General features: G+C 36.0%; 3 protein-coding genes across 5 annotated transcripts in view; all 3 read left to right on the top strand.

Annotated features, from left to right (window-relative positions):
- Positions 1-5,130, top strand: part of LOC311306310 (uncharacterized protein) — a 34,537-nt gene extending 29,407 nt beyond the window's left edge. For 2 of the 3 annotated variants that reach the window (XM_084434634.1, XM_084434633.1), the window contains 8 exons: positions 2,841-2,876; positions 3,146-3,172; positions 3,294-3,427; positions 3,521-3,817; positions 3,896-3,991; positions 4,077-4,218; positions 4,333-4,415; positions 4,636-5,130. In XM_084434634.1, the coding sequence (XP_084290760.1) occupies positions 2,841-2,876; positions 3,146-3,172; positions 3,294-3,427; positions 3,521-3,817; positions 3,896-3,991; positions 4,077-4,218; positions 4,333-4,415; positions 4,636-4,713 (893 nt within the window). In that variant the 3' untranslated portion in view covers positions 4,714-5,130. Of the gene's footprint in view, positions 1-1,456; positions 1,484-1,603; positions 1,738-1,838; positions 2,136-2,215; positions 2,312-2,397; positions 2,540-2,840; positions 2,877-3,145; positions 3,173-3,293; positions 3,428-3,520; positions 3,818-3,895; positions 3,992-4,076; positions 4,219-4,332; positions 4,416-4,635 lie in introns of all 3 variants that reach the window. The other variant, XM_084434635.1, reaches the window with a different exon arrangement.
- A 3,080-nt stretch (positions 5,131-8,210) lies between these two features.
- Positions 8,211-9,459, top strand: LOC311306284 (sushi, nidogen and EGF-like domain-containing protein 1; the record flags this gene model as incomplete). The annotated part of the gene is made up of 6 exons (XM_084434606.1): positions 8,211-8,331; positions 8,413-8,439; positions 8,523-8,656; positions 8,741-9,019; positions 9,107-9,202; positions 9,295-9,459. Exons 1-6 carry the CDS (start codon positions 8,265-8,267, stop codon positions 9,457-9,459), a joined length of 768 nt encoding a protein of 255 aa, XP_084290732.1. The 5' UTR covers positions 8,211-8,264.
- A 10,649-nt stretch (positions 9,460-20,108) lies between these two features.
- foxi1 (forkhead box i1) lies at positions 20,109-21,751 on the top strand (the record flags this gene model as incomplete). The annotated part of the gene is made up of 2 exons (XM_084434835.1): positions 20,109-20,742; positions 20,867-21,751. 2 exons carry the CDS (start codon positions 20,109-20,111, stop codon positions 21,379-21,381), a joined length of 1,149 nt encoding a protein of 382 aa, XP_084290961.1. The 3' UTR covers positions 21,382-21,751.
- Positions 21,752-26,476: the final 4,725 nt, after the last annotated feature.

The raw sequence follows: 26,476 nt of genomic DNA, 5'->3' as shown, positions 1-26,476 counted from the left end.
TTCGTAAATGCTTGGTCTAGAAAGATGGGTCAGTACCCAGTTTATTTGGAATGACTTGCTCCTCAGAATCACAACCTGGAAGTATGAATAATTATTGATGTATATATTTTCTACTGGGTATTCAAAATACTTACTTTTCTGGGGTTTTTTTGTTTAAGTTTCCAGCTAACTGAAATACACACTGAAATACTTCTGCTAATCAGCTGTGGGCCACTATTACCTAAAACTGTGTCTATTAATGCAGGTTGTCTGTCGTTCTCACTACTTTGAGTAAATAAAGGATGGAGCCATATTTGTTACTCAAACTTTAATGTTACATCAGTCATTCATGTTAGTGCTGGGCGAACATTTGCACTGTTATTGATACAGTTCCCGCCTGTGCACTGCAATAAATTAGAAATATACACATCGTTTTGTTGATGGACACACACTTGTTAAAGCTGAGGGTGAGGAATTACAGATGCAACATCTCATAATGTACCTCAAACTGAGCAGCGTATCACTGAGAAACTTCCTGCTCGAGTCGTCCTTGCAATGTTTCATCATCGGACTTGCGCTCGGATTGATGTGGTAAAATTGACGGGTTACTGTCTTTTACAGTGTGTACAATCGCTGAGCTTTAGGAAGCATCCTGAGCTGAACTTCAGTTATGGTAATGGGCTTGTAGCTTCTGACAGGTGCTGTATGTAGTAGACCAATCACAGACTGAGCTGTCTGGCCAACCAGAGCAGAGTTATACCTCGTTGAAAGGAGGGATTTAGAGAGATTGATTCATTTGACGAGTCGTTTGAGAATCATTGAAAAATGTGGTGATGTGCAAAGTGTATTATGAGAAAATGAAAGTGTTTTTTGACCTTTGATGCCTGTAAACCTGTTGTAGGAGACCTCCAAATCAAAATTAGGAGACTTTAAAATAGTGGCATAGTAGGGGCACTTTAATGCATTATCTAACATGAACTAACAATGAGCAATACATTTGTTACAGTATTTATTAATCTTTGTTAATGTTAGTTAATAAAAATACAGTTGTTCATTGTGTTCATTTTAGTTCACAGTGCACAGTTAACATTAGTTAACAAATACAACTTTTGATTTTAACAAAATTACAACTTTTGATTTAAATAATGTATTAGTAAATGTTGAAGTTAATTGTTCAGTTAAAAAGTATTGTTCAGTCTTTGTTCATGTTAACAAAATTTGTTAACTAATGAAACTATTGTAAAGTGTTACCGTTTTTAATACGCTTGTCCCAATGTCCTGTTTCAATAGAAAATACATAAACAGAAAATAGTTGCACTGGTCAAGTGAGTTCATGAGGTATATAATAGTGTTTGTAATTGTTTTTCTCATGATCTCATCAAGTAATGCTGTGATTGATATCATATAATATGCAATGTGTTTTTAATGTATTTTACTGAAGCGTTTAATAATTTAATACTTAATTATTCTTTAACAGTCACTCCAACAACAACTCCATGGACAGGTATTAACTGACTTTTGAAATAACGGTTTGTTCACGTCAGAATCACCATAATTATGAGATTCTGACTTCTTTACAGATTCTGTAAACACTCACATATATTTGTGTTCCTTCCCTTGGCAGCACCGGCGATATTCTATCCATTCGGCTCGGCGGCAGGAGACACAGAACAGCTTGAAACTGGTGGTGACACCTACATAGATGTTGCCTTCTCCACTCCATTTATGTTTTTTGGCCGCATGTACAATGACATATACGTGAGAATTCAGTTCCATTGCCAGTCTGATATGAATGCAAATGTTCTGATTAGCCAGCTCATACTTTACTGCTGGATTTGAACTGATTTTTCTTATTTTAGGTTAATAATAACGGACTCCTTACATTCAGCCAACCTTTACCAGAAGCTCACCCTTATCCATTTCCCACATATGGAACTGAAGATTTCATTGCTCCGCTCTGGACTGAGCTCGATGACTTTGGTTTTGGCAGATACTCATATCAGGAGTACACTAGTGGAAGTGTGCTCACTCGCGCCACTCAGGATATAAACCAGTATTTCCCTCATAAGGGCTTTTCTGCTTCTTGGGTCTTTGTTGCAACATGGGACTATGTTCAAACCTCTGATATGAATGTATTAAATCTTCACTCAGCTCCGGTAAATAGTTTTTCTTTTTCAGACACAAGGTCACAGACTATGTAGACTATGAATCGTAATATTGTTTCTTTTCTTTTCAGGCAATCACCTTTCAAGTGGTTTTAATTTCAGGAGGTGATTTTTCTTTCATTCTGATGAATTATGGTGAATGTGCTGGGATACAATTTCCAGTGGAGGTAAAGCAAAGATCACAGGATTGAAATAATATTATATACCATCTCTGTATCTATACATAACATTCTTTTTTTCATGGTTTTAATAGGCTGGATATGACACAATAAACTCCACTGACTATAATGTCATTCATTATGATGCATATAGTGGCTACGACATCCCAAACCTCAAGAACACGAGTAACATAAATGTTCCGGGTCGTTGGGCCTTTCTTGTGAACAACGGAATAGGTAGGACTTTCATCCAAATAATGTGTTAGTATTATCAGTGATATATATATATATATATATATATATATATATAACAAAGGTCATGGGTATATGTGCTTTTAAAGCTAGCTTCTTAAAATATCAAGATATTTTTGCTAGCTAAAACATGTCCGAGCTTGTGTTTATTTCTAAAGTATGGTGTGCCTAAAGAGTGAGAATGAGTTGAGTTGCAAGACAAATATCATACACCCATGAAACATTTGTATGTATTTTACATAAGGGTTTTATAATGTTATGGGGTTTTTTTTTGTTTTTTTTACAGGCACTACAGTAGAACCTACAACAACACCACTGACAGGTAATTAAAGACAGAACAATCAAATACTCACAAGTTCCCATTTCAGTAGGAAATACATCAACTCAGGACAAAAAACTGCCGCCGTCAGGTGAGATTATGAAGTATATTGGGTGTTCCAAGTATTTGTGTTCATTCTTTCAGCAACCACCACATTCTCAACAAGTTATAATACTGTGACTGTTAGACAACTCATCATATGACTGTGCAATGCATTTTTCAATGTACTTTACAGAAGTGTTTAATAATTGAATACTCTTTTTCTTTGACAGCCATTCCAACAACAACTCCATGGACAGGTATTAATTGACTGAATTTGAATGAATGGTTTGTTCATGTCAAAATCGCCATAATTATGAGATTCTAACTTGTAAACACTCACATCTTCATTTGTATTTTTTGTGTTGATTCTATTTGCAGCACCAGTGATATTCTATCCATTCGGCTCAGCGGCAGGAGACACAGAACAGCTTGAAAGTGGTGGTGAATCCTACATAGATGTTGCCTTCTCCACTCCATTTACATTCTTTGGCCGCAAGTACAACTATACATATGTGAGAATCTAGTTCCATTGGCAGTCTGATGTGAATACAAATAAGCCAGTTCATACTTTACTGCTGGATTTGAACTGATTTTTCTTATTTTAGGTTAATAATAACGGACTCCTTACATTCAGCCAACCTTTACCAGAAGCTCACCCTTATCCATTTCCCACATATGGAGCTGAAGATTTCATTGCTCCGCTCTGGACTGAGCTCGATGACTTTGGTTTAGGCAGATACTGGTATCAGCAGTACACTAGTGGAAGTGTGCTCACTCGCGCCACTCAGGATATAAACCAGTATTTCCCTCATAAGGGCTTTTCTGCTTCTTGGGTCTTTGTTGCAACATGGGACTATGTACTAACATGGGATATGAATGTATTAAATCTTCACTCAGCACCGGTAAATAGTTTTTCTTTTTCAGGCACAAGGTCAGACTGTGTAGAATATGAATCGTAATATTGTTTCTTTTCTTTTCAGGCAATCACCTTTCAAGTGGTTTTAATTTCAGGAGGTGATTTTTCTTTCATTCTGATGAATTATGGTGACTGTGCTGGGATACAATTTCCAGTGGAGGTAAAGCAAACATCACAGGATTTAAATAATATTATATACTGACTCTGTATCTAGACATAACATACATTTTTCATGGTTTTAATAGGCTGGATATGACACAAAAGACTCCACTGACTACTATGTCATTCATTATGATGCATCTAGTGGCTACTCCATCCCAAACCTCAAGAGCACGAGTAACGTAAATGTTCCGGGTCGTTGGGCCTTTCTTGTGAACAACGGAACAGGTAGGAGTTTTTTTTTTTTTTTTAAATAATGTGTTAGTATTATGAGTTTGTTTATATATATATATATATATGGGTGTGTGTGTTATGTCTCATTATGTGTGTGTTTCCTTTTAGAAAATGTCATAGGAGTTCAAATAAAACTACAGTCATTTTTAGACCTGAGACAGAGTGGAAACTTAGAGGTTGTTTTGCAGAAAGTAAGTCACACTTTCATTCAAAAGTTGTTGAGTGGAGGCACATTTCCACCTTAGAGTAAAAAAAAAAAAACTTTATATCTCTAATCCTATATATCTCTGACTTTATATCTGACAGTTGTGGCTTTATTTATTATTTTAAACGATCTCAATTTTTTTTTACAGACTTCCAAAACCAATAGAGTACAATGGAAATAAAATGCATTGTCCATCTTTGTTTCAGATAAAACAAGAGCTGGTTAATCGTGGAGTGCCAAGTTTCGTTGAGCTGAAGTTAAGACATGTCAAAAAGACACCGTAATACAAGACTCAAAAAGCTTAAAATGGTGACCTTGAAGATCTAGAAACTGATTAAAGAGAAAAATGTCACTCCGCAGGAAGGGAACCTTTATATTTTCTCACCTTTCAACTTCTTATTCTCACATACTCGTATATAACACACATATCATCCAAACACAAACATAAATGAGCATATATAATGAAATATGAGGAAAAAATGACAATGTGAATATGATACATTAGATAATTAAATAATTCATTACATTAATCATATATGTTCCAACCTAATTTAGCTTGAATAATAATCATTAATCCTCTTTTTTTTCTCTGTCTTTTCATGCTTTGTTTTATCAGATATCTTTAACAAGTATCAGGTGTTTAAACATTGAACTGTAGCATGTGAACAATGCTAATAAACCTGTTATTTGTCTACAACTCCAGTTACCAGAAGCATTCCTCATCCATATCGAAAATATGTGCATGTATCGTTCTCATGGACATTACTGTGTAATATATATTTTTAACCATAGAACTTGAGGACAGCAGCTTTCAGCTGGTTTCTGGACATCAATTGGCAGCATAACAAAGTGCCAACCCAACATAGTCTGGGTCACAATTTTACAGTTTTGTTTATGGTTTTTGACAGTGAGGGCATATCATGTTTATGTTGGCAATCTGACTTGCTTCTAGAAGTGAAAAATGATTTTGTGCCAAAATACCAGTCTGATATACACAAGCTTTGACGTCAACCACAAAAAAAGATGGGAATCTTTTTCTCCCTTTTTCGAAGTTTATTCAAAGCTTGTTTATTTGATTGTGCATTTAATTTATTATTATTAGATTTTTAGAACATTGCGTGTTTGTGGTCAAACAGTTGGTGTAACAGTTGTTTAAAAAAGTCAATATTATCCGTCTGCAGTCTCGGAGGCTGCATTTTCAGGACCCCAGTTCTAGGACTGCATTTTTAGGACCCTAGTTTTTTGTGACAGCGCCACCTACCGAGTCGGAGAACCGCAGTCCCAGGAACGCATTTCCAGGACCCTAGTTTTGGAGGACCGAAAAAAGTGATACCAAGGCAGTATTTCCACCCAGTTTTAACTACATTAGAGTTTTTTAAAAGTTTTATTACACCCAAATACTACTTTCTTTATTGCAATTAAACCTGGTTCCTAGGAATGTTGAGAAATTATTGGGTCTAAGTAGCATAATATAATAACTCAAGTAAAATAAACAAGGAATCATGTTATCAGGAATCAAGACTTTTCAGTCACTAGATCGACCACATTTTCAAGTACAGAAGGAAGACAAGGATGACTCTGAGGGAAGATTCAAGATGTGTATATTTTACAAAATAATATATTACAACTGAACTTGAACACACACAAAAACAAATTTGTTCATGACGTGAACCACATAGACAGAACTTCATGGACAACATCATCACTGACTCCTAAGAGAGAGAAAGATAAGTGAATTAAATAAGGAACATTTAGTTGAACATCTCTCATTTTAAATTTCATATTTAAAAGATCTTAGTTACCACAGAGTGCACACACATATATGATACAAAAATAATGATATCAATCTTCATACCAATTAATGTTCATAATACTATTATTGCATAAGATTTGGAAAAATATATATTTTGATGTTGTGGGAACAAAGGTTCTAGAAACACTCATGTCAATAAAGCCCATCTGAACTGAGAAAAAAAAAATAGAGAGAGATGCAAGAAATCTGAATAGAAATAACATAAATTTGACTTTTCCTGACCTTATATATATACATTTATACATATAAATGTATACATTTATAACAATTTTTTAAGTTAATTTCATTTAAATAAATAGACATAAATTAGGCCTAAGCCTAGTACTTAATCCAAATTATTTATTTATTTATCTTTTATCATACTATTGCCTACCCTGAGCTGTGTCCTTGAAAGCACTTCATATAGTACAGTACAGTAGGCTACACCGTAAATGAGACAATCTAACACGTGGTATTTTAACAGTCAATTATTATGATGGCCTCTCTGTTATTAAAATGTCATATGTCTCAACCAACATTATAAAACCATGTCAAAATGAAGAGACGTACTCATAACATGTATTGTGGGTAACGTTAAACAGGCTGACTGTGAGCACGTGACAGTGAAAACATTAAGATTATTTTAACTGAATTAAAATGGAAAAACAATGAGTAATTAACAAGCTTTCAGAACGAACATGCTACAGTTTTATTGTGCTGTCAATAAGTCAACACAGGCTTATCATGCAACAGTTCCGTTAAATGAACATGCTAACAATTCATTTTACAGCATTAGAGGCTAATATATGATGGCTATGCATTCAAGACTATTTAGCAAATCACCATCGCGTTGGCTACGTTAACTTTCCAATGAAATGCATCAATTGTTTTTAAAGTTAAACAAATAAAAATTGATTCGCATTTGATACTCACACTCTGATTGTCATCCATCTTCGCTGGTCCTCTAATTCGGTAGGTGGCGTTGTCACTAAAAACCTAGGGTCCTAGAAATGCGGTCCTAAAAATGCAGCCTCCGGTTTTGCAGGCAGATGCTACTCCAAAAAAGTAGAAGAAAAAGAAGAATCTCCATCTGAAATGTTAAACTCATCCAGTAGGTGGGGCTAAAGTCTGCCAGAATTAAGGACATAACATCTGAATTGCAACACACTCATTAAGCCTGTCTAGAGAGCCGAGGCCTTTACCATGAAGGCAGTGTAGGTGGATAGCCAGGAATGTTTTAGTTTAGTTTTTGCCAACCATGGGTTTTAGGCACCATGAAAGTGACTTAGCTTTCAGCGGTGTTCATAGGCACAGTAACTTTCACTCCACGGCAGGTTATGTTCTTGGTAAGAGATCTCAAAACGAAATTGGACCAATCAGCTGTGAGCAAAATAACATGCGTCTGTCGCAATAAAGTCACTCCCTCGATCAGTATCTCTTGATTTTCATGTAAAGCGTGTTGTGGGACTGTTTCATACATCAACATAATTAAATTATGCAAGAATGCATTATATCCCGTTTTTCTTTGCAAATTACACCATGACCTTTTTGATTTCTTTATCTAATCTGGCACATGGAAATAGCCCAGACACAATTTCAAGAGATGACCTTTTGAAGAAACCAAGTGTTTGCCTAGTTGTCATCTAAAGTGAAGTCAAGCAGTTCTTTCACTTTTATTGTTTAGTGAGAATTTCCGTCATTGTGGTTAGTCAGAATGCATTGACAGACACTGACTGTCAGACACTGAACACGTCACTCCCCTCAGCGCTATGATAATGAGGGCCCGATTTGGACCTTTCAGAAGGTGCTTCTCGCATATTCCATGAAGCCGTCTGAGGTAAACATCGAACTTTTTTGTCTGTAGCGTTGTTTGTTTTAACAACTTATTCTGTGCACGTATATCTGTATAGTTAAAGTATAACAGAACATTATTATAAACTCAAAAATGATATAAGTATTAATATTGCTTTGCTCTGTTGTGATTTTTCTAGTTACTCTGTGAAATTGTAGCAGTGACATTCTGGTATCTTTGACCTCATCCGAATGTTTATCATGGGATTGTCTCCGGTTTCACAATATCTGCTGATGTTCATATCAGTCCTTTCGCTGAGTGAGTTTTACCATGAATAATATCCTTCATGGAATGACAAAGAAATACACAATATTCAAAAAAGTTTTTATTTTTTTTCAGCAGGCGGGGTGACAAAAGCACAGACAGGTAATTATCGACCTTAGAACTAGAACATATAAAACATGAACTGAGATTATCGTCATCGGAGTTTGAACTTGTTTGTCTTGCAGCGCCGGTTGCATTCTATCCGTTCGGCTCAGTGGCGGGAGACGCTGTTGCTATTGCTTTTGAAGATGAAAACTCCACTCTTGTCGACCTGTGGAGACCTTTTGTGTTCTTTGGGCGCACACACAACAAGACATATGTGAGAATTCAGTTCTGTTTTGCTAATGCAAATGGTGAATGAGAAAAAATGTGACATGCATGACTAATATCTTTTATTACCCAGGTTAATAGTAACGGGCACCTTACATTCAACCAGTCTTCGCCAGAGTATTACCCGAAGAACTTTCCCATCAATGGAAGTGAAGACATCATTGCTCCGCTCTGGACAGATGTTGACGTCAGATTGAATGGCAACATCTCGTATCAGCAGTACTCAAATGGAAGTGTGCTCGCTCAAGCCACTCGGGATATAAACCAGTATTTCCCGGATCTGAGCTTCACGGCTACTTGGGTCCTTGTTGCTACTTGGGATAGAGTTGCATACGAATTTTACTCTGGCACAGTAAGTTAGTTTGTTAAAACTCCTTCAGGCTCAAGGTTACACTATTATCAGAGCTGCTGTGACATTCACTGTTCCCAAACTTTGCAGAAAGCATCGTTTCAAGTGGTGTTCATTTCGGGCGGTGATTTGTCTTTCATTCTCATGAATTATGGTGACTGCGCTATGACATTTAATGGGGTGCAGGTAAAACATGCCTTATACATCAATAGAACAAAATACGCCTAATTCTTCTTGATGTTCTGTCTCAATAATTAGTCATTTCCTTGTTTGTGCAGGCTGGGTATGACACAGTTAACTCCACGGCCTACTTTGTGATTCCTGGATCAATCAATGGGAGTTTTATTCCAAACCTTGTGAACTCCAGTAATGTAAATGTTCCAGGTCGATGGGCCTTCAGGGTGGACGGTGGACCAGATCAAAATAATCTACAAGGTACATAATTGCCATCATGTTTAAAATCTTTAGTATTATTAGTTTGTTTTTATGTGGCATCATATGATGTTTTGGCAATGTCAAAGTCATGAGTTTGATTCAATCACATTCAAAACCTTTAATCAACCTATAAAAGCATCTGCCAAATGCTGAAATGTAAATGTTCCTGGAAACAAACAAGTTGTTTTCAAGGCAGTGTTGTGAAATTCTTCATTATTCAAGTCAAATATTATATTCCAATTTGACCTCTTCAGTATGTTCAGTATAAAGTATGCATGAAAATGTAAACACTTTTTAGCATTAATTATTAATCATGTGCTTTGTTTCCCTTAGAAAATATCATAGGAGTTGAACTGAGAGTTACTTCATTTTCAGACCTAACGAAGAGTGAAAACATTGAGAATGTTTTAGAGAAAGTAAGTTGCACTTACTAATGGACAGAATATATATATAATAATTAATTATGATAATTATAATTATGGTGCTAATAGACGATTCAATACATTTTGATCTATCAGTCAATCTTTATTTCAGCTACAACAGGAGCTGGTCAAGTCCGGTCTGCCGAGCAGCGTGAAGCTGAACTTCAGAAGAATCCAAAAGACACGACCATAATAACATAATATCATAGAATAATATCTTAAAGCAAATATTTCTGCCATTAAAATATCTCTCATTCATGGAAGATATTCAGGTGTGCATAATTATTAGGCACGTTTTCTTTTACAGATAAAATAAGCCAAAAATTTAATTTATTAGAAGGATGCAATACTAATGCAATACTAGAAATTGCAGTTAAGGCATGACCATTGGAAAGTGAAATACTCATTGGGTCAGCAGGGTCAGACAAAAACAGGTGGAGAAGAAAAGACACATGTCTCTCCTACCCTGAAGTCCGTTTTGCAGAGATGGGCTAAAAATAAACTCCCAAAACTTACCGTCAGATTCTGGAGGATGAATTCTTCAAATAGTAGAAGAGGATGTGGTGCTGGTCCTTCAATAGTCACTCTCAGTCTGTCTGTCTTCATGTATTTTACTACACTTCAGCTTGTGATTCTTATGAAGTGGGGGTCATTTTTAGGATTCTTTACCTAACCCAAGTCTCTGAGACCCTGACACCTTGCACGTCTGGAGACTCCAGGTAGGTTGCAGTTCTGGAAAATGGTGGCGCTGGAGACTTAAGGGTTCCTGATAGTTCCACACTTAAAGGGTTAGTTCACCCAAAAATGAAAGTTCTGTCAGTAATTACTCACCCTCATGTTGTTCCAACCGCGTAAGACCTTCGTTCATCTTCGGAACACAAATTAAGATATTTTTGATGAAATCTGAGCCATGTCTCACTCCGCCATAGGCTTCTAAGGGACCGAAACTTGCTGGCCCAGAAAAGTTATTAAAGAGATCGATAATATAGTCCAAGTGACTCCAGTGGCTCAATCTTAAGTATATCAAGCGACGAGAATACTTTTTGTGCGCAAAAACAAACAAAAATAACGACTTTATTCCACTTTTCATTTCCTTCTCTCTGGGCCTCGTAGTGTTTTTGCGCAGCGCGTCTGTGTTGCACGTCATCACGCATCACACACATGACCGGCGTCGGCCAATAGTGAGCCTACGTGGTGACGTGTAACACAGACGCGCTGCGCAAAAACACTACGCGAACCAACTAGAGGTCCAGAGAGAAGGAAATGAATAGTGGAATAAAGTCGTTATTTTTGTTTGTTTTTGCGCACAAAAAGTATTCTCGTCGCTTGATATACTTAAGATTGAGCCACTGGAGTCACTTGGACTATATTAACGATCTCTTTAATAACTTTTCTGGGCCAGCAAGTTTCGGTCACATAGAAGCCTGGAGGAGTGAGACATGGCTCAGATTTCATCAAAAATATCTTAATTTGTGTTCCGAAGATGAACGAAGGTCTTAAGCGGCTGGAACAACATGAGGGTGAGTAATTACTGACAGAATTTTAATTTTTGGGTGAACTAATCCTTTAATTCTTCACCTTAATTCTTTTGCAGTTAACATGTGTCTTTTCTTCTCCATCTGTTTTTGTCTGACCCTGCTGACCCAATGAGTATTTCACTTAATGGTCATGCCTTAACTGCAATTTCTAGTATTGCATTAGTATTGCATCATTCTCATGGGAATTTAATAATTTTTGACTTTTAAGTCTGTGTTAAATCTCATTATTTTATCTGTAAAAGAAAACGTGCCTAATGCACCTGAATATAAGGCGTTTTTCATTTCCAGCCTTCATGAACAATTATATATCACTTATAAATGATTAAATACAAAATTATTAGTGGATATTACGATTAATGTGGTTTGGAATTGGTCAAATGTGCCTGAAAAAAAAAATATGATCAGAAAATCAACGTGTCTAATAATTCTGCACGCACTGTATTTGTTTCAGTTTTGACTTGAGAGCAAATGATTGACTGAGGAATGTCACTCTTCAGGAAGGTGAATGTTTGTATGTCTTCTAGATCTAGATCTGCAGTGTCAATAGTGAAAGTAAAACCTGTAATTCCTCTATGGCTCCATTTGCTGGAAAAACAACTTTTTACTGATCCATATCGGAATTGTCTATTAAGGAGACCGAAGCTATAGCTGTCACATATTTTACTCCAGTGAATTTTAATATAATGCTATTATTTCTACCTTGCTTATATTACTCAGGAAAAAATATGTATTCAACTTAATAAACATTGAGCTTTTTTGACAACATGCTTAGATAGTCAAACATTCTGAAAACGATTGTGTTGGGTAAAAAAAGAAAATGTTTATTTTCACCCACTTTTGTACATTTGATGTCAAACTAAACATGCATAAATGGTCCTGCTTAATTGGTATGGCATAAAAATGAATGCATGTTTGTTGATAACACATAAGCCTATTTGCGCCATTCTACAGAATTGGTGCAAAGTCAGAGTTGGAAACATCTTGTTTTTTCCCACAAATTTTGCATGTATGCAAATTGTATAATATCCAAGGTACGCTTTTCTAGTAATTGTGCAGTTAATTCTCATATTGTATTTTCAGAAAATGCTGGAATATTTTCCTTCTCCCCAAATTTGTCACTACCGAAACACAATATTAAATAATTTATTAAGAAGGCTTATAATGACCTATTAAGATTTTGTTTACATCTACCTTATAAATATATTTTTTTCTATTTTTAAAAAATATTTTTACTGGTGAAATCAATAAAGATTATAATTTTAATAATATTTTAAGTGTGATTTATGAGATTTGTTGTATTTTGAACCCAATCTTTCTTTGTAGAAGGCATAAAGTTTATCGTACTGATTTCAAAGTTAAGGATTCATTAGTTTGAATATGCATTGAACCAAACACTATCATAACATCTTAGTTGATAATTCAATATACTTTATTTTTGACAAAACATCCCATGTTACGGTAGTGACTGCACATTTTTGGTAGTGACAGTAATGTTTTGGTAGTGACCACAATAATTAGTTTGCCATGGCTGAATCAGACTGTCCACATTTTATGTTAATATAAATAAATAACTATGATGCACATATGCAGTCAGTACATATAGCAGACACACATCTGACAGTAAATATCTTATAAGAACACCTAGAGCTATTCTATACTTTGGGTCTTGAGGTGCAAGTGAGAAGAGGTATGCTCCTAGATTTTTCTTCCCAAAAAAACAACAACTTACAATGTAGACTCAGAACCACTTTGTTTTATTTGCACATTTTAAACATTTTGTTTATGAGTCATTCAGATAAATCTCCAGAACCACTGAACTGTGTGTGTGTGTGTGTGTGTGTGTGTGTGTGTGTGTGTGTGTGTGTGTGTGTGTGTGTGTGTGTGTGTGTGTGTGTGTGTGTGTGTGTGTGTGTGTGTGTACATAAAACATTAATTTCAGAATAATTTTCCTCATTCAGATAAATCTCCAGAACCACTGAACTGTGTGTGTGTGTGTGTATGTGTGTGTACTGGTGTCTGATCACCCTCACTGGAAGTACTAGGTGGTGTGGAAGCCCTGCAAAATGTCTCCACCTCTTTTTGTCTTTTCACCATCATCCTGTGTCTTTTCCTCCATGCTTTTCTGACATCTCTTTGCTCCCTGTCAGGTAATTCACTGATACTCTTCAACTTTCCTTCTTCCCTTCGTTTCTTATTTCTTTCTCTTTCTTTCCTTAAGTATTCCTCGTACTTCACTGGGTCTTCCCTCAACCTTTGTTTGTATTCTCTCTGTCTCTCTGTTGTAGTTTTTCTATTTTTTTTAGGCATGTTGGTGTTTTATGTCATTCTCCCTGTCAAGTTAATCATATAAATTAACATTACTGACAACAACCTTACACCTAAGCTAGTATCATGGACTGCAACCTTAAGTAATTGTAACCTCATTACATTACAGAATTTTAACAGAATATTGCATACTAAAACACTACTAAAACATACTACAGTAGTAATTATTTGCATAACTGTACTAAAATGTAGTTTATTCCTCCAAATAAAGGATTATGTGTTCCCTTTTGTCACTACCAAAACAATGTCACAACCGAAACTTCAAGAAAATTTTTCGGTTGTGACTGTTTTGGTAGTGACAATTTTAGATACTTTTGAGCCTAGCTCGAAGATGCTAATCAGCACATGGTTAGCAATCACTGGTCAGAACAGTTGAACACATATAACAACTAAATTTTATGGAATAACATCCCAAAAAAAATTCTCAATAGCAGAAAAAATGAGTTTGGTAGTGACATTCCTTAAAGTTACACACAGATTTTTAGACTTTAGAACACATTTACCTCAAAATGATGGGATCAATCTACTCACCATATAGCACATGAGAGAGAGGGACACAGGAATATTTCCTGATCAAAAATGTAGGAGTGTGGTTAAAATCAGTCTCAGCCAATGGACTACAACATTCACTGTTTTGGTAGTGACATGAAAATGCGGGACATGTTTTTTTTGATAAAGTTTCATGATTTAAAAATAAAATATAAAATAAATATTTTTTTTAACTTCATTTTTTTTAAAAAAACAAAAAAAAAATTTTTAAAACAAGAATGGAAAAATTTGCAAAAAATGTTTCAATATCATTTTCACAAGTTGAAATTTAGGGGTTAGGGTTTGGGACAGCCACCTCCTAATTGAAAGTAGCCCATAAATTATGATTTTATATATATAAAGCTTACTGATATCTTAAATATTATTGTGGGTTTCAATAGATAATTGAAGGATCTTAGTAAACATCTAAGATTTTAATAATTAAATGCTTTTCAAATGTGTTTTTTGGATGAGGGACAGCAGTTTGCACCAATTCTGTAGAATGGCCCATATAGAGATGTTATTTATTGAAGTGTTTGGCTATTTAGCTTTAGCTTTGCATTTTTTCATCAAAAAAGGTTGATGTTATTGTTAGGTGCGTGAAAACTGTAACAGTAAATTAAAAATCTCTATAATGTGAATTAAATCACACGTTCCTTGACTCACCACGAGGGGGAGACAGACGCTTAGAGAGAGTTAGTGAGATTCCAGCATGCTTCATGAAATGCTAAAACTTTGCATTGCTAACAAACTGTTTGTGATTTTATTTGATTAAGAAAGCAGGAAATGTTGTGTTATTTATTAAAACAAATACACACACATTTATAAGTTGCATTGTAGCCTAGATTTGAGATTTTGTGACGGCTGATGATTTGGCCAAGGGGGTGAGGTAGAAGTATCTCAGGGAACTATCACAGTGAGTTCTCAGTATCAGAGATCATGATGTAGTCATGTCTCCATCTGCTGGTCAGACTTTACAAAGAATATAGACCTAATTAAAATACAATTCATAGGTGTAGCTACTGTCTGTTATGATAGGCCTATATGTATTCTTACACTTTGTTTCATGCATTCTTTTTGTGCTTTTTTAAGCATATTTTTACTATTTATTTAGCCTACCATTTTGGATCAAAATACATAGTCTCCACAATGTTTCTATTTTTTTTTTAATAGACATATTATACCTGCATGTACATATACATTTTACCTGCATGTACATTACTACACTTCTTTTTCTATTACATTTTGCCCCAAGAACACATTAATATGCAAATTAGATGCAGTTTATAGATACATTGTATTGAATGGCACTACCCATTTAAGGCCATTTTACCCACATATTGTATTAAGTAAAATAGTATATAAATATTATTTATATACAAAGTTTGGTTAAAAAATATTAAAATAAAAAATCCTGAAACCTAAAAACTGGTGAATAAAAAAATAAAATAAAAACATTTCCCCCAATGTTATTTCATGTCTTTTTTTTTTTTTTTAAACAACTGAGTCCTGGTGTCCACTACAGAGGATATAGAATAACATGAATAAAATATATATATATATATTTTCAAAAATGTAAAAAAAAAAAAAAAAAAAAAAAACACATTTGTTTCTTAGTCTAAACAATGTAATGGCATGAAAAAATGTCTGGGTTTCGGGAGGATAGGCTATAGTATATGTTTTTCACTGGATGTATTTATTCAGCTAATGATCTTTGTCTTTACGGACTGTTATTTGTAATATCATCTATATCATCAGATATTTCTCCTGAAAGGGAATCATTAATAAATGGGCCTTAAAGTCCCCCTGCAGTCAATCATTTTATCCCTTAAAACTCATTATATAACAACAATTACATATTTAAACCTCATTTTCCTTTAAATTTTTGTTTTATTCATGCCTTAAAATAGCTTGAATATAACTCTACACTCTTGCCTCATTTCGTATACGGGTTCTATGAATATGCAAATGAGCCCCGCCTCCACTCACTCACACAGCTCAGAGATCCACTCGTTGACGATCACACGTTGATCTGATTGGTTACAAGGTAGTTTGTGACGCCAGAAACACCATCGATTTCAAACCGCGTCTTTGGTTCACTGCAGTTTTTAGGAGAAAATACTTAGCAATGGTGCTGATTTATGAATTTGCACATGGTCTTAAAGCATTAAAAACACCACATAGACATACAAACAACATTAAAAGCTTGATTCTCACCACAGGGGGACTTTAAAACATGTTCTGAAGCTCAAGATCCGCTGTATGTTTTTCTGTATGACACCATAAAGCATATGGTAAAAAAACACACACATGGTTTTAAGATATGATAAGAGCATTAAACTTATTTTAATTAAGTCTCTAATGTTATTTCCTGCTATTGTAAGATGTTGATTTTCTATTTTGGGCTTTCCGTATATAAATAACTGTGTAAAAAGTGTAAACTGCTATTATTTCTCTTTTAACAGATTACATTATGTGCCGCTATGAGCTTAATGGTCGTCTGGGGGTAGATGGGTTTGGTGTCGTTCATGAAGAAAGTCATGTAGAGCATGTTCTTAAAGGGTTAGTTCACCCAAAAATGAAAATTAGCCCATGATTGACTCATCCTCAAGTCATCCAAGGTGTATATGACATTCTTCTTTCAGACGAATACAATCTGAGTTATATTAAAAATGTCCTGGCTCTTCCAAGCTTTATAATGGCAGTGAATGGCAGTTTATGTTTTGAAGTCCATCAAAGTGCATCCATCCATCATAAAAGTGCTCCACACGGCTCTGCGGGGGTTAATAAAGACCTTCTGAAGTGAATCGATGTGTTTGTGTGAGAAATATATTTATATTTAAAACTTTATCGACTAAAATAACTAGCTTCCGGCATACGACCGTTAAAGTTTTAAATATAGATATTTTTCCTATATACGAACAAATCGATTCTCAAAAGTGGCTTCACAATATAACAAATTCAAATTCTCCTGAAAAGCAGCTCAGGCCAATAGTGGCATTATTCAGCCCAAGTCAGATCAGTTCAATAACTGTAAAGTTTATCAATTATGCATACATTCTGTATATACAGTGTATTTGTGCACATACATCTACTGCACACTGAAGAAGCAAAAGACACAATATGGCACAATATAACATCTGTGTGTAGTTTGGCATATATGGCTAATCATTTGATGGTTTGTGTGTAAAGTTACTATGCAAAAACAACACTTTAAGAAGAGTTAGTTCTGAATGAAGTGTTTGCTTTTGCAAGGGATGTGTGACGTTGTGTGGTTTTGTGAGAAATAGAGCCATATAGTTTCAGTGTGTAAGAAATTAAATAAGTTCTAAAATTTCTCAATTTGTTCTTTAAAACAAATTCTTTTTATCTTTATTTTGGACAGAATTTACTATATTTTTTTCAGGTCACTGCATAAGACATGGTGCCCATGCTCCCTATCTTGGCTGCCCCGGGACCGTCATGGAAGTGTTGCAAATTAAAAATAATAATTAATTAAATAGATAAAGATTTTTAATAGAATGTATATTTGGTAAGTCGGTAAGTGCCTTTGTGTCTGTGATTTGTAGAGTGGTTTTCAGCAGGTTTATGAAGGTTTTGAAGGTCTCAGCGATTAGATGCAGATAGAGTGTTAATTCTAGGTAACTTTGTACCTCAGCGCTGCTTCTTTACTATAGTAATAGTTATAACCCTGGAGGATGCCATGGAACATAACATCAGGTAACTAAGTTGAATTCCTTTAAATGTATCCATTGCATACAACTTTCAATATATATGATAAGATGACAATGAAAAAAAGGTTAGTAGTTTTTTATTTGCCCAAATTATATACCAGAAACAATGGCAAATTTTAAATTGAAATTGTATCAAACTTTATGTAAATTAAGTGAATGTATGGACATTTTAGCAAACATTTGGGTTATAGTTTTTTTGTTTGTTTATTTACTTATGATACACTGTAATATCTTATGTTCAATTAAGACCTCAATTGACATCTGTTAAACACTTTTTCTGGTGTCAAAAAGGAAGACAAACGCTTACATTTTTAAACTGGAGAAAGATTGAACATTTTAAAAGCTGACAAAGGGCGTTTTAGGGTTTGCTGGTCATTGTGTGTCAGTCTTCTGTCATTTTGTCATCGAGTCATTTGCTACATCTTATGAGCATTGAATACAGCTGAAATGTTCATGTTCTGCAAATGGACAGAAGGTGGCGATAGAGAAACATATTCGCCTTCACTGCATGGTCTAAAGACCTCTAGTTTAATCGCAATGTGAATGACATGCACATGATCGTCATCATTTCTTTCAGGATAGTTTATTTTCACGCTTCCTCAAGGTTAAGTTATATGTTAGTTTATTCCTGAACTATAGTTTACAAATAACTTAATTATATATAAAACGCTAAAAGACCTCAATAAAATTATATTCAACAGATTATAATCATAAACATTTATTTGTTTCACTATAAATGTTATAATTTAATAACAGTCATATATATATATATCATTTAAAACTGTTATTAAATTATAACATTTATAGTGAAACAATTATTTCCAGTGTAGGCCATATAGATAGTTTATAATTTGCATTAACTTATTTTCTCTTTTTCAGATGTTCTCGTAAGATGAATGTCCTGTGCATTTTCAAAAATTTAAAACACACAGAAAAGTAACAGTAAGTTTAGCAATAAATTTAATCTATATTAGCCTAATGCAAAAGCTGAATAACGGAACACTTTCCCAAAAACAACACAATTCTGTTCATTTTGATTGTTCTGTCGTATCCATTTGTAAATTCAAGCGAAACTTCATTGAGTTCGGGTGATAGAAGATGTACTGTACATTTGCATAGTGTGTGGGGGGCGTTTCATCAATTGGACTAATTTCATGTTAAGTGTTCATTAACTTCTGTCTAAACGAAACATCTCATTTTATTGATTTGCACCTTATTTTCCTCCTAAAATAGTTAGATGTTAATATAGGGTTAGTTGTTATCAGTGAGGGTTTGAGTCAAAAGTCCAGTTGCACAAATTCATTTTTTTCCTCTAGGAGCTGTTTTTGTGTGTTGGTTTCAATTCAGTTCAGTCGTTTTAAATTAGAATAATGCTGTGATCCAGATGTAAAATTCCAGCATCGCCATATTTTTTTGCAAAGGATAAACCAGAGAACACAATAAAAACCACACTAACAGGATAAGTTGTCACACGTGTTTTACAATGCTTGCAATATATTATGTACAATATTTTTGGACCAAAATTTGGCATTTTGTTATTTTATTTTTTACTGTTTACAAACGGTTATGCTATTTCAATGACAGGTTCCTGTGTAAAAATAAAAAAATAAAAAATAGCACAATGACAACATGCCCCAGTATTATTATTAGTTTTTTTTTTTAACTGCGCATCACAAGGAAAATGTTATACAGCTTTGTTTATTTGGTTACTAGTCAATGCGTTAAGGCTTGTATAAACTGATCTACAGTTTAAAGTCAAAAGTGTGACAGCCAGCATCTCCTCTATATTCTGATTTAATTTTATTTAGCCTACTTATATATATAGGGCTATATATGTTCTTTAGATAATTTTTTTTTTTTTTTTGCATTTAAACATTCTTTGTGTTCAGCCGCCTTGGATCCCAAATGCTTATCACATGAATGATCTCTATACGCATATTGGAAGAAGTTAATTGAGGAGAAGTGTGACAGTGGGAGGGGTTGCCAACCAGCAGTTCATTCACTGCACAGGTTAAATAACCCTCCCCTGATGCCTACTCGGGCACTCTAGGGTAAACCCTCAGATACGAGCACATTCAGCAGGTTTGATCGGCGAAACTCAGCTCGCTTCATGTTTCTAGAGGGAGAACGGATTATGAACGCGTTTGGGCAGCAGCCGTCGAGCCAGCAGACCAGTCCCCTCCAGCACCACAACGCGCAGGACATCTTGGACATGACCGTGTACTGCGACACCAACTTCAGCATGTACCAGCAGAACCTCCACCATCACCACCACCACCACGCGCAAAGGCCACCTGCGCATCCTTCCAGCTACGCACTCGGCGAGTACACCTCGCCCACAAGCAACCCTTACCTGTGGATGAACAGCCCAGGTATCAGCTCTTCCCCGTATCTCTCAGGCCCGAACGGAGGGTCTTACATTCAGTCAGGATTTGGGTCGAACCAGCGGCAGTTTCTGCCTCCGCCCACCGGCTTCGGAAGCGCAGATCTCGGGTGGCTTTCCATTTCAAGTCAGCAAGAACTTTTCAAGATGGTTAGACCGCCGTACTCATATTCAGCGCTGATTGCGATGGCTATTCAGAACACTCAGGATAAGAAACTGACCCTCAGTCAGATTTATCAGTATGTGGCCGACAACTTTCCTTTTTATAAGAAAAGCAAAGCCGGATGGCAGAACTCCATAAGACACAATCTGTCCTTGAATGATTGCTTCAAGAAAGTTGCTCGGGATGAGGATGACCCTGGTAAGTTTGAACGTTCTTTTCTCATAGACATAGATCATAGAAGTTAGTGTTAAATTGTATGTGGAATTGGTTTCGCGTGCATAATTACGCTTTCCGCACTAACATTTTTTTTTTTTTTTTTAAGGCAAAGGAAATTACTGGACTTTGGATCCCAATTGCGAGAAAATGTTCGATAACGGCAACTTCAGAAGGAAGAGAAAAAGAAGAGCTGATGGAAACGCCAGTGGCCTGTCTGTAAAATCCGAGGAGGCGCTCAAATTGGCGGACACGGCGAGTCTGATGAGCGCGTCCCCGCAGAGTCTCCAAAACTCCCCGACCCCCAGCGAGCCCAAATCATCCCCCTCACCGTCCGCCGAGCACAGCCCGTGTTTTAACAACTTTATCGGTAACATGAACTCGGTAATGGCGGGAAACAGCAACGGGATCAGAAGCAGAGACGTCAGCTCTGGACACTTGGGGGATTTTACGCACGGCATGTCTGGACATGAACTCGCCCCTCCATCAGAACCCGGTCATCTCAACACCAACAGACTCAACTACTACTCAACATCCCATAATAACAGTGGCTTGATCAACTCGCTCTCCAACCATTTCAGTGTCAATAATCTCATATACAACAGGGATGGAACCGAAGTTTAGGGACGCTCAAGTTCATCGAACCTCTAATGTGCTCTGTGAGTACATGGTCAAACTGTTCTTACAATAGACTTGATTTCTATACACTTTCACCTCAGTTGCACAGCTTGAAGTTTATTTCAGTGGGGCCTGCCTGGTGTTTTTGGATACATCAGCAAGTGCTTGGCGTGGGTTTGCATCATTTACATGTATTCTTCCTTGGCTAAATGATAATTCTGCACCAAACTGTCATACTTTACATGTCCACACATGTCTGTTTCCTAGGCCACTATAACAAGTGCCTTCTGAGATGCAGTTTTTTGTAGAAGAAATGTTGATATATTTTATTTAATTGGAATGTTTCTGATTTGTAAATAAAATGTGCATATATCTGACATGTCTGTAGCTTCTGTTTCTGTTTATTTGCTCTATGATGAGCAAAACATCATATGCATGAAGTTCTGTCTCAACGGCACAACAAACACAAACACCTAGTGCATCTCAGTGTGTTCCCACGCGATCAGCGGGTGGCTGTAGAGATGCACAAAACCATAACAGCAATTAACATGTTTGCATGTTTATGTAGTTTGTTTACAGTTGCGTGCAATTATATATAGTTTGTTTGCAGATGGCTGCAATCAAACTGGCAGTTTAAAGACAACTTTTAATTAGCTTTTGCACTAAAGTACTGTTCAGTTTTAAACAGAAGCACTGAAATTTCAAATTGCACTTTTGAGGCAAATAGTACAGTGAAAAAGTTGGTCTGAAACCCTAAATTTTAAAGTCATGCAGCCCCCATATTTTTTCCCATAACAGAACAGATCAACCCCAGCAAACATATTGAGTTGACAATTATTTATCAAAAGAATTTCAGGTTTAATCGAGCGTTTGAATTAATCCGTGCCCCTGCTGGGTGTTCTCCTAATTGCTTTCTGCAAAAAGCCAGACACATTTAACTCTTCGTTGTCCTCATTATCTCAGGGGAGTTTTTCAGCAGCATGCAGGGCCTGTTTATTTACTGTACAACCACTGGTGCTGAGTGGCACAGACTCAACTGTGTGATGGAGTAAGTAGGCTTATACCGTCTGCCGCTTCATCCAGAGATTCAACTTCCCCTTCTACCATTAACTCAAGTCCAGTCTGAGCTGCACGGAAGCAGAAGGTGAGACTGAGACATTTTCCGCCTGCCACTTCGAATGCAGGCAATCGACCATAATCGAAGTCATTCATCACAGCTTCATATCTGGAGAGTTCAAAAGTTCAACTGTTTGTCGGGAAGCTTTTATTTATACTCTGCTTATTTGAGTGAGTTTCACATCATCCTCACTCTTAGGTTATCCAGTGGTTCTTTGGAGATGAACAAAGTGCAGCATGTTAAGTTCTTCAAACATCATGGAGATGTTTCTAGGTTCTTTGAAGCACTTTAAAGGTTCTCCTAGCATCAGGCTGTAAAACTCCTCATTATTAATCTTCGATTTTAGGAGAGAAGTTCTCTTTAGATGGTTACAAACCTAGACTTTTGCTGTGTAATTGGGTATTTAATATTCTTTTTGGGGGCCTGTTCACAATGCTCTTAATTCAAAGTCAATCCACTGCATGCCCCGCAAAGAAAGAAAATGAAAATAAACTGAAATACAACTCAATTGGCTCTGTCTGGGATAAAGCAGAACTGACAGGAGATTCGTGTCAACGGTGCTGGAACACGAACGGTTTTGGCATCACCAGAGACACCCTGCTGCTCTCTAGTGAAAACACAGAGATCTGGGAACAAATGAAAGCACTTGGAGCGAATTTCCCTCTGTGTGTCTTTATTCTAACAAAGGACATTGTTGTTCCACTATATTGCAGGATGGATTCTCATAGTCAGGATGAGAAGAACATAATTGAAATGGACACAAATGATATGTACAGACACCTACATGCAGTCAGTTTTATTCATTTAGCTATAAAACACTATAAGGGTTAATGATATAAATAATGTATTTAAAAAAAAAAAATACTTTAGGTCAGTTTACATTTCTTACAACTGTCATTCATTTTTGTTGACAAAAAATGTCTACACAAATGTATTTAATGACTGGTGTAATGTGAGGGACAGCATCATTATTTTCATGTTGACTGACACAGTTGTGACCAAAAACCACAAAAATAAATAGGCTTAATTAAAACGTCCCGGATGTAGCCTATGGAACGACTGGACGCTTCTTCTTTTTTTATTTTATTAAATGGATAAGCACAACTGTACAAACGCAATTACAGTAAAATAAATTAGATGTGCATTTGGTTTAATTCACCCTGGGATTCGATTGTTTCTGTCCATTTGCATTAATTATTGTGCAAACTGACGCGTCCAATGAGACGCGCGCGGGCGCGCGCATTCTGTTTCAGATTGATACCGAGCATCGATACTTCACCAATTGCTGACGCTAAAAAAAGGAATAATATGAATTAGCCCATACTAATGTGATGTGAAGAAACTTAGTGCTGCATGTTCGTACACTACGGGTAATTAGGCTTAACTTGGTTCACTTACCTCAGATTCTGCCTGATTTCAGTTAGCTTATAATAGCTATTAGCTAAATGACCAAATCAATACACACAATTTTACGTTGTAAACGGTCTTAAATTGTGATTTGTTTTACTGGCAAGTGGCCATAGTTGCAATTAAGGGCTTTGCCATTTTATTGGAGAAAGTTGTCACATGCTTTTTAAATTATATAATTTTATGTAGTTTATTAATTACATTATTTGTTGGTCAAAAATGTTTTCTTATTTCTCACTGATTTAATAATTACAGTTATGTGTTCATTGAATTGTTAGCCTACTTTTTTCCTGGGCAAATAACATCTGAGTAGTTTCAAATTGACTTGGAAATAAACCCTGAAAAAGAGTCACTTCGGGCAAGGAGTGTGTGAAATGTAATTTTTCTAATTACTAGACAACTGAATATATGAACATTTAACAATGTATTAATTTAATCATTATTGTGTTGTGTCTTTTTCTTGCATTTATAAAATGATTTTGTTTTGTGTATTAAATAATGAATATTTGCCCCACAGATGGACAGCGGCTTGTCACCTTGCTGACCGTGGGGCCCCTGGGGGCCCTCACACTTCACCTTTCCCATCTCTCGGGTGCCAGGCCCCTGTATGTTAGGTGAGGATGCCCTGGGGCAGGGATTGGCCTGCATGCTTGTCTGTGGGAGTCTCAAAGGGTGCTGATGTTCTTCTAGTCCCCCTCCTATGAGGACAGACCATAATCAGAGGTTTAAACTCTTTGGTCACCCGTCACCCTAAAGCTTCGTCATAGAGACTTCAACTTTGAGACTTCAGTGCAGGAGGTTTGACCAAGATTATTCTACAATCTGATAATCTGATCTAATCTAATCTAATCCTGTTTTCCCATAGCAGGAAGAGGAAATATCACTTTCTACTGACATCTGACCCTTGCACGGAAATGCCGGGAAAAAAAGGACAGTATATAAGGTGAGGAGTTTGTGGCACCAGAAATCATGCTTTAGTTTATTAAAATCAAGGCATTTGACTATACAAATGCTGTGCGGATGTGGACAAAAGTTTGTGCTTTTCAATTCCCAAATAGTTCACAAATCAGGTACTATAAGCGCTCGATCAGTGGGTTTGTAAAGACAAACAGAGTTTGGTGTGGAGATCTGCCGCTCTTGAGGAATCGTGTTACCGTCAGTGCTGATAAGACCCGGCCTGGGGAAGTGCAGTCACTCAGCGACTCAGAGATTGAGACCGAACTGATGAGTTACTGGAGGATAGTGTTGCACTCTGGGATGTGTGAAACACCACTGCCATTAGCCGAACAGATGCTTTTACCTGTTAGGGACACAGGAACACAGAAAAGTGTATCCTAGGTCAAGACTTTGAGGTTCATCAGTTATTCTAAGACTAAACCTGTTAACTTAGGAAGTCAATTGATTAAATGCACACTACAAGTCAAATCTTTAAATGCACCTATACTCATTCTTACACGATTTCCTATATTTCAGAATAATATTTGTTTGTTCAATCAATCAATCAATGGGGGAAAAAAAGGGTGCAGACATGTGAACTTCTTTCAGTATTATTTAAAAAGTATATTAAAAAGTTTGAGAATGATTTGTAGTTATTAAACTTTTGAAGGACTTCATTATGAAACATCCTAAATATGTTTGAATTGTTTTATACACACACACACACACACACACACACACACACACACACACACACACTATATATAATGATGTTATATATAAAATATTAATACCGTAAATATTAATAATAAATAAATGTTTAAAATATTTTATATAAATATAATAAATAAATTGCTTAATAAAATAATTAAAGAATGTTTCTTAGTGAAATTCGTACAGTTTATATTTGTCCACAAAGCTAATCTGAAACATTTAAGCATACGACTTTAGATCTAAGAACAGACATTCAGTCAAGTGTGTCTAAACCTTTGTCTTGTACTGTATATCAGAGACTAATCACCAGTTATATTAGACTAAACCTGTTCAGTATCATTAATAGTCTCTCTGAAGTCAATCAGTTTGATGTAATGATGAATTATTGATAAAACATTAATAGAGCTAGACTTTATAAAGAATCAAGTCAGTGCGATGACCACAATGGAAAGACCTGACCTGACCGTTTTATCTCCTGTATAAAGGATCCATTTGATGCATGAACATGATACTATTACAGTCAGGTCTATCAAAACAGACCCATAACTTACAGTAGTGATGGTTCAGTCATCCTACGGTCTGTTCATCATTGTCAAACCCATAATACAGTAAATGTTGTGTCTAGATCCTGTGCAATGTGTCCAGCCTCGTAACTGAGCTTTATCGCCAAACCGTCTGACCTGAAGAACATGATAGTTTCAACCTGACGTTCAACATCTGTTTGTACCAGTCAGCGGGAATTAGGGAGCTAATATCTCATATCGCCGCGAGATCTCTTGAGGAAGTTAAATATTTAAGGGCGCAACATGCTGACGTTCCCGACCGTGAACCGGGCTCCTCGCAGCTCTGTAAAAAAACATGTAGCATACATTTGATATCTGAGGATAATGCTGGCATGACTGGCAGGACTCTGGTATGGTTTCATCA

Source organism: Rutilus rutilus (genome assembly GCF_951802725.1).
Source record: "Rutilus rutilus genome assembly, chromosome: 16".
In the NCBI taxonomy this organism is placed as follows: Eukaryota; Metazoa; Chordata; class Actinopteri; order Cypriniformes; family Leuciscidae; genus Rutilus; species Rutilus rutilus.
Note: the sequence above shows the minus strand (reverse complement) of the source record. Positions and strands in the feature narration are given on the sequence as shown.